Source organism: Anthonomus grandis, chromosome 9 (assembly GCF_022605725.1).
Source record: "Anthonomus grandis grandis chromosome 9, icAntGran1.3, whole genome shotgun sequence".
Taxonomy (NCBI): Eukaryota; Metazoa; Arthropoda; class Insecta; order Coleoptera; family Curculionidae; genus Anthonomus; species Anthonomus grandis.
The window spans coordinates 19,287,246-19,301,313 of record NC_065554.1 but is presented as its reverse complement, the minus strand read 5'-3'; the positions used below and the strand labels follow the sequence as shown (position 1 = coordinate 19,301,313).

General features: G+C 31.3%; 1 protein-coding gene across 7 annotated transcripts in view; it reads left to right on the top strand.

Annotated features, from left to right (window-relative positions):
- LOC126740790 (cGMP-dependent protein kinase, isozyme 2 forms cD4/T1/T3A/T3B) overlaps nucleotides 1-14,068 on the top strand; it is a 189,101-nt gene that overhangs the window by 161,881 nt on the left and 13,152 nt on the right. For all 7 annotated transcript variants that reach the window (XM_050446960.1, XM_050446961.1, XM_050446963.1 and 4 more), the window contains one exon: nucleotides 2,648-2,867. In XM_050446960.1, the coding sequence (XP_050302917.1) occupies nucleotides 2,648-2,867 (220 nt within the window). The remainder of the gene's footprint in view (nucleotides 1-2,647; nucleotides 2,868-14,068) is intronic.

Here is a 14,068-nt window from a genome sequence, read left to right as displayed (position 1 = left end):
ACGTTTTCCATTGCAGGTAGTAAACATTTTAATTTTTTTTCAGTTGTTTCAGGGCACTTATAATACTTTTCTAAGTAGTTGAACTTCTTCTAAGCAGTTGATTAAATTTTGTAATTTACATTTCATACAGTTATAGTTTACAAAAAAACCTTCCTTTCCAATTACTAAATCTTGAACTAAATGTATAGTAAGCATGTATGCCTAAAGTGTTTCATTATATGATGATATAATTCACTTTAGGATTATTGGAGTAACAATCTATTAGCGACTTTCTTAATTTTGGATCAACATACTATAGAAGCTCTTTTAAATAGGTACCTTTGAAAAACTTCGCGTCTTTAAAAGATCAACTTTAAACCTCTTCGAGATTTGGAATCTACAAAAAAAGAAAATTACAGACAAAAGGAACTCTCACTATTTCTACACCGATAACTTTCTCATCATAAACAACGAAAACGCCTGAACATCATTTTATCACAGCAAAACTATCGGTCATTTACTTAGCAGTGAAAGAAATAAGTATATCATCCTGCTTAATCAATTATAAACTCATTCTGGATATCAGAAATAAAATTTTTTAGACATACAGAGGAAAAGAAGACTCTAACTCTAGCGTACACTGGGATTCAGGCAACATGATAGCAAAGAAGGCAGCTAATACTGCGAATGACTTTTCCTATATTCCCAACAAGTTCAACAGAGAAAAAGTCACTACTATCATGAAGAAGAAGGCTTGGAAAAACTGGTTCGAGTAGTATCAAGAGTATTCAAAAACCAAAGGGAAAATGTATGCAGAAGAAAAAAATATCCAAAGAAGAAACTATGGATTAGCAAGGCTCAAGTTAACATGGGAAGAATAAAATCAGGATACTGCCTAACGCCAAAGCGCCTGTTAAGATTCAAAGACACGAAACTGGCAATTAAAGGATAAGGCAAAAATTAACATAAAGGGAGATCTTATATAAGTAGGGATTAATAAAGTTAGAACTATATAGCAATAGGCTCCAAAAACACAGATTGCATGGCTTCTACTATAAATTAACTTTAGCACCGTACAGGTTGTTTAAATCATACAATTACCAACCTCTCCAGGCTTATGTTATATTCACTTCGAGTGAGTGGTAAAAAGAAGGAGTAGAAAAATGAAGTCATGTTTCTTAAAAGAAACTCCTGCTTTCCCTTTTAGGCATATTCTAATTTTAACTACATTAGAGAAATAGTCACATACGTCACAAGACTACATCAAGAGGTCTGAATACTATCAATCTTAATTCGTCTACAGCTTTTGGTTACACTTGCTGTGCAAAATTGGATGAAACGCCTTGAAGTAGTCAATATAGACAGTAACTATTTACTTTGAATTAAATAACTAGATGCAATAACAAGTGCAGATTAAAATATTAAAAAGCTTTGCAGGTGTAGATTACAAATCAAGCACATACGTCACAAGATTCCTTGCTTAAAAGAGTTTAGTTACAAATCTACATAAAATGTTCGTCTTATTTTCGAAATATTATCTCTCATAATGCCTTGATGATATACTGTCAATTCATTTATCGATTTATCGTGAAACAGAGATGTTCCTAAACTCTCCTAAATTATAAATCAATATGCTACGAGACCTCTTTTAAATTTCTTAGCAGAAATTCGCGATTTTCAGTCACTATTATCATCATCAATAGGTCTACCTTTTTCTTCTAAGAATACTCTGGTTTTTACTAAATACTAAAATAGTAGTCACAGATTTCTTACACCAAGAAAACCGAATACTATAAATCTCAAATCTTCTACAGCTTTTGAGCCAACTTTACTATGAGAAATTCTGTCAAACGCCTTAGAACAGTCAGTATAAACTGTAACTATTTGCGTTGATTAAAATAATAAGGACTGTAGATTAAAATCTCAAGAAGCCTTGCAATTCTAGCCTAACAAGGCAATAACAAACGCCAGAAGTCATGACGTTAGGTGTTTTATTTAAAAAGAGATTAATAGCAGATCTACATAAGATTTCGGGGACATTTTTCTTCAATTTCTATTTTATGAGTTGAAACTTTACAAAAACGATATCCTAAGTGGGTATATTTTAGTGGGTTAATCTGAATTTTTCTGCTATTTAATCGAACACTTTAGAACTTTTTGGCATGTCAACTTATTTATACATGATGCAATTACAGCTACACAACTTTTTCTTTCTCTTTCCAAGATCTTAAAACCAAAAGTGATTAGTTCCATTGCCGTTATGCATTTTACATGAATCTGAAAAAAAGAAAACGAGTTTTTAAGCAAGGGTCAACAGTCTGGTCCGATGATCAAATTTCCTTCTGTTTCGAATTTCAACCATAGGAGGAATGAGACAAGCAGTGAGCGAAAAAGCTGTTAACGGTGCAACGCAGAATGCAGATAGACAGACAGGCATTGACCCTAAATTCATATACGAACGTATATACCACAGTGTCATTGTCTCTTCTTTAGAGAACTGTAAACTAGCTATTAGGAGCCTTGCTTGGGTTAATTATGTATTTTTTTCTATTTAATTGCATACCTTGTATCGGCCTACTATTAGTATAGAAAAGAAACAGATTTTGCACCTCATTTAAATTTTCGATGGATATTTTTAAGATTTAATTTACCTTTTCTTTTTTTACAGAGGGATGCGTAGAAGTATCAAGAGAGGGCAAATTCCTCTCCACCCTAACTCCAGGCAAGGTCCTCGGAGAGTTGGCGATCTTGTACAACTGCCAGAGGACCGCAACCATAAAAGCCGCCACAGATTGCAAATTATGGGCGATAGAAAGACAATGCTTCCAGACTATTATGATGAGGACTGGTCTTATTAGACAGGCCGAGTATACCGATTTCCTTAAGAGGTAAGTTGATTTTGGTAATAAAGGAATTTAACATCTTTTAAGTAATTCGTTTAATGAAGTGGTAATGATTGAAGATCTTTAGGTTATAGAACATCTGGAGATACATCTTTTGCTTGCCGGCATATCGAGAAGGTTAATGATTTTGAATAAATACAATAAACACTGAAAATATAAACTCTTATTGATTACAAGTATTAAATCAAGATATTACTACCAACTTGACAGAAAGTATTTCCCAAGCATTAAAAAGCAGCCCTTAATCTTACCAGATGACGTAAAAAATCAATGGTATTGAAAGGGAAATCAGCATTTTTGATAATTTATATCTAAGTCAAAAGATCAAAAGAGATGGTCACTTCCAATTAGCATGCCATAAAAAGTTGACTTAAACTAATTGGTGGATGTTCTTCTAAATCATGCATAACTTCATCAGGCTCTTCAGAATGCCTTGAAAAGAAACGAGACTTATCAAGTTTGTTTTTTTCTTTCCTGCTTTGCCAGATTTATCCAGAAAGACTTTTATAATCTATTCTTCCAGGGATATTTTGATCAACTTCTGTAGCCCCAAGCTCTGGTGTGTAATGGATCTTGTGGAGAGGTTCTTCTTCTTCTGATTGTTATCTACAGTCCCATGTGTCGTGGTGTACAGGTTCCGGAGAATCTACGATTAGTAGTAGGTTCTGATCCTCGATTTGTGCTCGAATTTAACTATTGCTTTCAAATTAGTTACTAGCTCTCTTTGTTTCTTTTCGAAGTTGTTTTTGGTTGTTTTTTTTTAAGATCTTTTATGTGCTTTTAAATTCAATAAATCTTCCATGGTCTTCGTTATGTTTTCTTATTTTCTGTCTCTTTCTTTTGTTCTTTCTGCGATAGGTTGATGTATGACGTTGTGAGATGACAGTTACGATGTTAACAGATCCGCAGCAGTATAGGGGTAAGTTGATATCTGACCATGGAGGAATAGAAAAGACTTGACATTCATGGTTGTTCCTTAAAAGTGAATGTGTCGATTCAAATTCATTTAAATCAGTGTGTAACAACCGTTACGCAAATTATTCCACCTTCTTTGTTTTTTAGTTTGCTTAACAGGCCTAGTGACAGTTCCTTTCAGAACTTCATGCTTGTAAGGTTGGGGGGCAGGTTGAAAATCTGACAAGATTGAGGTTTAAAGTCGCAGTTATGAGTTACGAGATATGGCGAGACGTAGGCAGACGGGAAACGTTTGACTTTGATAAATTATAGCTTTGGCATTGGCCGATGACAATTCTGACATTATCAAATTATTCGAAAAAAGCAAGAATCATTCACAATAGGATCAATTTCTGATTATTGCTGAAAAAGCAGGCAAACGCGACATGATAGATGTCAATTGTATTTTCTTCTAATTATTATTTAAATTCGAGACATTGATGGAAGTTGCATGGAAGGAGAGTAGATTGATTATTTTGATTTTTGTACTTGACTTTTTTTGACTGACGACCGGAAAACGCAGTATGACTCCAGAACGTGCAGCTATTTCCATATCGAACTCAGAGTCGTCAAGAGATCCATGGTAGGATAGCTACAAGTTAACTATTGTAATAGGTGTTGACTTCTTTAATTGGCTACTGATGGACGTTTGACGTTTACAGGTGACATGGCATTGATAAATGACCATTCTGATATTGACAGATTTTTGTTTCTTTTTGAGTTGCTCTTTGTTTGTTTTCTCTGTTGAATATCTGCTTTTAAATTTATTAAATCTTCTTCCATGATCTTCATCATTTTTTCGCGTTTTCTGTGTCTCTTCATTTTCTTTTTTCAACAGGCTGATGTTTGATATTGTGAGATAACAGTCACGTTACCAGATCCACGGCGGTATTGGGTTAAGTTGATATCTGACCCCCTCCACGATAGAAAAAAAATAGACATTAACAGTTGTTCCTTAAGATTGAATGTTCTATTCAAATTCATTTAAATTAGTGTGTAACAACTTTGGATCCATTACGCAAATCTTTCCACTTTTTTGTTTTATATTTTGCTTAAGCGGTCAAGGTCTAGTGACAGATCCTTGGACAACTTCATGCTTGTAAGATTGAACAGGTTTAATATCTATGACAGGATTGAGGTTGAAAGTCGCACTTATGAATTATGAGATACTGCGAGACGCAAGCAGACTCTTACAGGTGGAAAACTTTTGACTTTGACAAATTATAGCTTTGGCATTGACTGATGATAATTCTAACAATATCAATATATTAAAAGCATGGTAGAAAATGTATTTCTTATAGTTTTAAAATTAAAATCATTCACAATAAGATCAATTTTTGATTATTGTTGAAAAAGCAGGCAAACGTAATATGATGGACGCCATAGTTCAGCTATTTTCTACGTTCCAACTCAGAAGAAGTGATTTCCGACATCTTGAATTCGAGACGTTGACAGTTGCAGGGAAGGAGAACACGTTGACTATTTTGATTTTAGACTTCTTTGACTAACGTTTGTAGAATGTTAAATGTTATGTAGACAAATCAACTGGAAAACGCATCATGACGCCAGAAATTGATGCTATTTGACTAGGTTGACTTTTACTGATGTTGACTTCTTTAACTGGCTACTGGTTGACGTTTGACCTTATCCAATAGGGAAATTATAGGTTAGTCTCCTGATATTGACAGATTAATCAAACAACGCATAATGCAAAGTGGCTCTATTCTATTTGATATGACAAATAAACTATGAGAAATAATTCTGTTTGCTTTCTTCAATAATTTTAATAAATTTAACTCAGTTCTTAAAGAGTCTCTTCTCCGCCGTACTAACGTATCAAGAATTTTGACAAACGTTGACTTCTTTAACTAGCCACTGGATTTGACAGATGAATGTTATGAAGACTGGTTGTAGGAGTATTGATGACTATGACATACAATATATATGTTATGTCAATGATGGTGAAGAAGATAATATAGTAGGTTATTCATATCATTCCACTTATAGTTGTGACAGTGGTTCCTTAAGAGCTTATATAAACTAGTCATTAATCATCTTTAATTATTTGCTCAAATGTGATGGCGCAACTGAAGCAACCCTTTTTTAAAATATTTAACTGGACCAGAGAAAAAGTTGACAGTTCTTATATTGACGGGTTAAAAGTGCATTATTCAGAGTGCTGCTACTATAAATACGTTCTGAAAGTCCTTCATTTGTATTTGGCACATGTTTCCAATTTATATTCCGAAAAACAATTACACAATTAATACAACTGCTTCTACGCTCACATAAATCGGTGATTATCGCATTCCCAGGCCTAGAGCAGTCAATTCAAATATTGGTCAAGCAATTAAAAAAAAAATTATTATCATTATCGTACTGAGTCACATGGTCTTTGTCCGAATGACATAAGAATTCAAAATGTCGTTTCTCGGTTCATGAAGCGAAACAAAGGAAATGTCGCGTTATCGCCGTGCGCGACTGTCGCGATAATCAGTTTTTGAGTAAAACGTTAATTAGTTTAGTATAGATTAAGCGGTCTACTTAAGCAGTGGTTAGTATGAAGATGATGGGGACATTGTCAGCCTTTTCTAAGTTTATCATCAAAATAAAGCGGATTTTTTTGAGGTTACGGCGCAGCAGGAGACTCGTGGCGAAAAAGTTGCGGTAAAAATTCAGTTTTTTTTTTTGCTTTGTAACTTTTAAAAATATTCGGGTAAGCGCAGCGTTGCCTAGATCATTCAGAACTAGTGACTGATATAGTTTGTATATTTTCTTGTTTTATACTTACTGTCTTAACAGATTTATATGGATGCTGCAACACTGCTTTGTAATTTTTTTGTATTCGTACTTTGTTTTTAGACACTCTGTTTACCAAAATATTATTGAAAGACAATTTTTTTATAGCATATTATGCAAAGTTTCCTTAATAAAAAATTCTTTCTTCTCTCTTTTTTCCTTTTGAGAGTGGCTTATAGGAACAGGTAAACTAACTGTTGAGATTAAAATGACAGTTTCAAAATGGCGAATGTGCTTAAATTGTCTCTTTCAATTTTATTAATTAACATTGAAATTGTATAAATGCGACTTCAGCGACCAAATGTTTGTGAAATTATCATTTTTTTTTAATATTCATAAACTGTAAATAAATAAGTGTCTAGCAAAGAATTTTATTTTCCTGCTTAATTATGCAGGGTGTATATTAAAAACCACGCTTTTTTAATATTAATGCGTGTTTTGTAGTATATTTGGGTTTATCGTTCTTATTTCAGTGATTTTGACAAAAAATTATTTTTTATTTGTGCTTTACTGTTTGTTTTCGCTTAAAAAAAATATAATTTTATGACATACATATATCAAGAAAACGGGGGTCATGAAAAACTTGTTGTCTTATTAAAAATAAAATTTCCTTTACTTTTCAACCTTTAATAATTGCAACATTAAAATTATATTTAATTTTTCTTAAGATCTCTTAAAAATATGAATATTAAATTTATTTTTTGCTCTCAAATTGGGGAAAAATGTATAAACAGGGTGACCCATTTTTAAAGGCGGAAACAAAACCACAAAATAATATCGGTTTGTACTATTGAAAAATGCTTCGTTACAAAGATACAGGGTGTCAAAATTTAAATGAAATTTAGCACATTTAAATATATAGTGCAGGTCTTTAATTTGGAATAAATTCACTAAATCAAAGATTTTTTTTCTGGGAAATATGCTCGGATACGTCAATTAGTATTTTAAATTGTCTTTATTTTAATGCAAAAAATGTTACACAGTCTCAAATTTGAGATAGGACGTCAAAGAGTTTAACAAGTTACACATGCGTGCCAAATTTAAATTTTTTACTCCTTGTCATTCAAAAGATATTTACCAAACATTATCTAATTCAATACTCTATCTTTAATAAGTGTTCAAAATGTATTTAACGTCTAAACGGAAGTGAAACTCGTTTTGAACATTTCTAATTACTTCGCCGGAAATTATCTTATTCATTGTTTCAAATCCTCGATATTTGCTGGTCTGGTCTTAAAAACTTTGCTCGTCAAGTAACCACGTAAGAAAAAGTCCAACGGTCTTGAATCCGGAGACTTGGGTTGCCATTCAAAGGGTCTTCTGTTGCCAATCCATCTACTTGGAAATACATCATCCAGGTACTTGTTGAAACCATATGTTTCTGTTCGGGACGTCAGGTTCTATAGGGCAGGGGAACAAAATCGCCAAATTCGGAACTAGATTCTCCTGCAAGAATTTTAAATGTCTTGCTCCATTAAGATTTTCATGGAAGAAAAGCAGTACTATAACTCTATCACCAACAATTCCAAATATTGACTTTTTATCTGCAGAACATTCTTGTCTAGTAGATCCATCATTTGTTTGCAAAACTGGAGTCTTCTACTCAGATCATCTTGGGTGAAATGAGATAGATACTACTCTCCTTACTTATTATTGTAACTTATTTGTAATCACCATGTCAAAGTCAGGTATTATCAAAAATTATCATACCTGACATAATAAATGCGTGTTTTTAAAGAAACACTATTAAATTGAATTCATTTTCTGAATTAGATAATTTTGGTTAAATATCTTTTAAAACACAAGGAGTAAAAATTTGAAGTAACTTGTTAAGCCCTTTAATAATAGTCATTAAAAAAATAGGATTGGCTGCTAAAAATATTAATCGATGTGTCCGAGCATATTTCCAAGAAAGAACATCTTTGATTTATTGAATTTATGTCAAGTTAAAGGGTCGCACTTTACATATAAGATACGTCTTTTTATGCAAAAATATTTTACTTGGCATAATTTAAATTTTTTTTATTACTGATTATTCTAGAGGCAAAAACTGTTGCCAGAAGCCATGTTCATTTTGCAACAAAAAAGGTCCAAAAACCGTAAATACTATTGATTTCTGATAAACAATTAAAAAAATGAAAATAGCAAATTAAACAGTGGATTTCAACAACAATAACAAAATTAAACGCAAAATTGCTCGAAATTTAGTTTACCGATCTCGATCTAGTTGTATCCAACTCTTTTGCCTTAAATTAATTGGTAAATTTAGATTAGATAGTCCTACAGATTATTGTTAAGAGACTCCCATAGAACAGTTTCCATAAGACATATAGACGGTTTCGAGTTCTACCTTAAGGATAGGAAATTTGAACCGCCAACATTACCCAACCAAACATTTATGGGAGATTTCTTTTGGTTCAATTCCTCGAGGCCTAATTTGTGACTCTTCGTCTGGTAAAAGAGGATTTATTAAAAAGTCAGGACTTTCTTCCGTGAAGTTTAAAAGCCACTGCTAAAATAACAGTCCTATGGTTGGAACCTTTGGTGTGACACTCAAATCACAAAACATTTTTACTACTAAACAAAACTCTTTATTTTATTCTGGACAAGTGTTTCGTTGATGATGGGATTGATGGATTATGTGTTAAGATTATTCAAAAAGTAGCTACTTTTCTGAATAACCTGTCCCTAATCATAGACCGATTTTACTTTTACAATATTTATTTAAGATCATAGAAATGTTGGTTAAGCAAAGAATGATGACTTTCCGCACTAAGTACAGCTTTTTAAGCAAATATCGATTTGGCTTTCAGGAGGGTTTAAGCATGATGATGCAATGTTTGCCTTTCTAGAAGACCTTTATTTAAGGTTGAATAATGGTGAGGCAGCCACAGCGGTCTTCTGTGATTCCTCCAAAGCATTTGATTGCGTGAATCACAGACTATTACTCGGTAAGCTCTTTTGCTAAGTTTTCAGAGGTATTGCTCTGGAATGGGTCGAATCATTCTTGTCCGGCAAAAGGCAAATTGTCAAATCAATGGATGAGTTATCTGCTGTAAGCCCAATAGATCAAGCAGTTCCAGGATTCCGTACTTGGCCCTGTTTGATTTCTTCTCTATATTAATGACTTTGCATCTCTTGATATAAGAGGTCTTTTCGCAATTTTTGCAGATGCCAGTCATTAATTGAAATTGTAACCGGTGATTAAAGTAGGATTACGCAATGGTGTGATTCTAATCTCCTATATGTGTCATATGTCTCTTAACATAAATAAAACTAAGTTATTGGCATCTAAGTTTGTTTGTTGTGATGAGATAAATATACGGGATAAAGAACTGAAGGTGCTAAATTAGTGAAAGCCACTTGGAAGCCACCGTATGGAATTACTTACAGAGAAGAACAATTAGGTAAGTTTGTCGTAAATCACCTAGAGACCTGTAGTAGGCCTCTAATTAGGGACTTAAAGGTACTGACGTTGTGCTGTTTGTTTATATTAGAAACAACGTGCTTTGTTTATAAAAAATACAAATTGTATCTTACCACCGATAAATTTAAAAAGCCCTATACCAAACAAAACCTCAATATTTCTCCCTTTTATTTATTTAAATATTAAGATTTTCAACCATCTTCCAAATAATATAAAGTCTGCACAAACTTTGATTTGCATCAAAAGATCTGTTGCATCACTTCCTAAAAGTGAAGCATTTTATAGTCTGATTAAATGTTTTGATCATGACTGGGAATAAACCATGTGTGCAAGTTTTTGATCTTGTTTCTTTTTTTTGTTGCCAATGTTTAATATTGGTTCTAGTAATTAATTTAATTACTCTGATAATTTTATTATACATTTATTATGTTTGTCTTTTTTTATTGAAAATATTGCATTTTGCTAGCTTTAATATAACTTATTCCTAGTTTCTACTTATTTTTTTTTTTTTAATTTAGATACTTTTTAATTACTATTTAGTTACTTTTTAAGTACTGAATGTTTGATCTAGTAGGTAGCTTTATCCACAAATACTTTGTATTTTATGATAACAAAGCATGTTTGATAAGCATGCTTTGTTTCTATGTCTATTTCTTATTTTCTAAATTCCATTTGCAGAATTTTAATTTTTTACTGACAATTGATGGACATTTTTTTTCTGTTAAAAATTGGCCAAAGATTTCTGAAGTAATTTAATTTTTGCATTTAAATTGTCCGAATTAAGATGTGTCCGGAGGCACACCAGTGATTGAAGAAAAACTAAAGATGTATCTGCATTACCTACGTAAACATGCAAATTTAATTTAAATATCTAAAAGTTTTGATACTTTGTTTTTTTGGAATTAAGCATTTTTTCTCGGTAAGAGGAATTAAATCTTTAATATATTAAAAATTATACAGGCCCTCACATACCAAAACAATAGGATTATCTATAATTACACATTTTTATCAAAATAGGTTGCTTCACATCACAAAACTGGTTTAAGACTTAATACCATGCTTATCTATTTACAGTCAATTTATGTGAGAACCTATTAGTTGATTTAAATTAAGTTTATTTACATTCTCACATTCGATTATTTTGATAAAGCTGATATTTACTTAAAGTTGTTTTCCTCAACTTTATAAAATTTTTAAGAACATGGAGAAGGACTTACGATAAAATGTAATAATGAAAAAATAATTTGTATAAAATCTTAGTATTTGGCTAAATAACCGCAATATTTCAAGAAATCAGTTCTAATTTTTATATTTTTCCCGTAATACAATAATTCCTTTATCTCTTAATTGCACAGTAAATATACCTAAGCCCTGTTTGTCAAACATTGAAATCTTAGTTTTACATTACATTAGGCAATTATGTAAATTAAAAGGGGATCCCACTGCATCAAACAGTCAGAAGTTGCCTAGACACCACAGATATCGGATGTGGTCGTCTGATAAAATTCATGAAAAACATTTTTTTAAATAAGAAAAAATGTTTAATTTGAAAAACGTTGAGCTTCTTATAAATATTATTGAAGTGAAATTTAAGAAAAAGTGGTTTAATTGGAAAAAAGGAATATTGCTGAGTAGGAAATTAAAACAACGGATTAAACGGGTAAAATAGTGAGTATAGAAAGTTAGTTCTAAGAAGAAAGTGTTTTTATGTATAATATCTGATTTGTGACCTAAAAATTAGTATTTTTAAATTTGACCATGCTTAAGTAGTTTTTTCAATTTCTCAATTAATTTTGAAGTAAGTTAAAATATCATCTATCAATTTATTAGTGAAATTAATATGCGAACGTTCTTAAAAATTAAAATATGCATCAATATTCTTGGAAATTTACGCAAAATATTATTATATAAATATATATAAGAAGCGTCGTTTAACATAACAAAAGGTGAAATTTTTATTTCAAATATATTCGATATTAGAAAGTCGCTTATTGGCTGAACAAAAAATAAAAAATATGCTTTGTATGAAATGACCCAATTTTTGCAAAATAACAGCATATGTAAGTTAGAAAACCCAATTCAAAATTATTTTTTTCTTTAACAATAATCAATTTATCTCTTAATTACACCAAAATTACATTTAAGTGAAATTTAAGGAAAAGTGGTGTAAGAAAAAAGATTTTATTTTTTCAAACTTTAAATGATTAAGAAATATCTTCAGTTTTTTGTAGTTAATTTTAAAGTAAATTAAATATTTATCTAATATTTCGGAAAATTAAAATGTAAATTGAAAAATTAAGAATTTTTCTAATTTCTATGGGAAAAAATGTGAGTTATTCTCATTGTCAAATTTTAAAGTATGGTTATTTAATTAAATCAACTTAAATTAAATATTTTTTCATCGGCCTAAACATTAACGTTTTACAGGGTTTTTGGAAAGCCAGTGCAAGATTTTGGTTTTTTACATTTTTAAATTACACTTGAATTACTTGACAGCCGACATATTTTAAAAACGTGAATTTTTTTCAAAAAACGTAGAAAATTAGAAGGTAAAAAAATCGCTAGAAAACATATATGACAGTTTTGGAAAAAAAAAATTAAAAGTTACGTTTTCTATTCTTTTAGGGTGCCAAATGAGAGAAAACAATATTTTTTTTAAAACCAGTAAAACTTCGAAGATATATTTGGTATAACAATTACAAGCTTTATTTTATGTAAACTTACCTACAAGCAAAGCAATTGTACTGATTCACAAAGGCATTAAATCTTGTCATTGGCATTTTTCATTTTAATTATTTGGACGGTTAATATTTACTGTTTAATTTATAAAATATAAGAATATACACAGACCAAAATTGTCTAGAAGACAGTTGGAATTCATTTACTTGAAAAATATCAAAATTCAACACATTTATTTTGGAGACACTGCTAAATATTAATTCATCACAAAGACAAAAATTCATCATAGTCGTCATATATTATATTTCATATTAATAATGTATGACAATTGCTTAATAATAGAGTGTATGACTTATCCCTGTTAATAAAAACTCGACATCTGTTTGGAATGCTTCTAATTAAGTTGTCAATGCCGCTTTACTTAATTTGTATCAATTGCTCTTGCATACTATACAGAAACTCTTTCTTTGTCTGGAACACTATTCCTTTACTTAAAACATGCTTTTTCAACATATTAATATATCAAACGTGCTGGATAGGATTTATGTTAGGGGATTACGCAGACCATGGCAATACCTGAATATTGTGCTGCTCCAAAAAGGTTGTGGCGGTTCTCTAATTTGATCCCGATATTCGTTTACTGATAAAATGTAAAAAATGGTAACCAGATTAGTCCGAAAACCTGAGAAAATGTGGTGCTGGTGCTGCGAATGTGACTATTATACATAAATAGTACAAATTCAAGTAACTATTAAACGTACATATATGGTAGCATTTAATTTTGAAACACAACTTCTAGCAAAGGCACCCACGTCCAAGTGTACTTCCAAGTTTTGTGATAATAATAATACCCATCATTAGGTTCAGGTACTGAGCAAAGAATCTGAAAAGTGCGAGGTGCCCATGATCAGATTGAATCAGAAACACTTTCGAAATGTCCATGGCAGTTGAAATTATTTACTGCACCATTTATATAGTATCAGTCAATTATCAAAAGGAAAAAACTTAACAGCTGCATTGTATGTATAATTGTTATCGACTTCCTGCGTTTAACTATGGTAAATAATTTTGGATTCCTAGATTATATCAAAAAACTTTTTAATCCTTTCCGATTTATAATATCAACAGAAAGAAATCTGAAAAATTTGCCGTAACAACTGATATGTGGTCCTTCGATAGTAACAAATTCTTCAAAAATCGTTGATAAAATGATCATTCTGGATCACGGACAACTGTCATTTCAAATAGATGAAAACACAGCTAATAACTATTAAAAAAGATATCGCAGGTGAACAGAAAACCAATGGATCAAGAATACCAGTTAAAT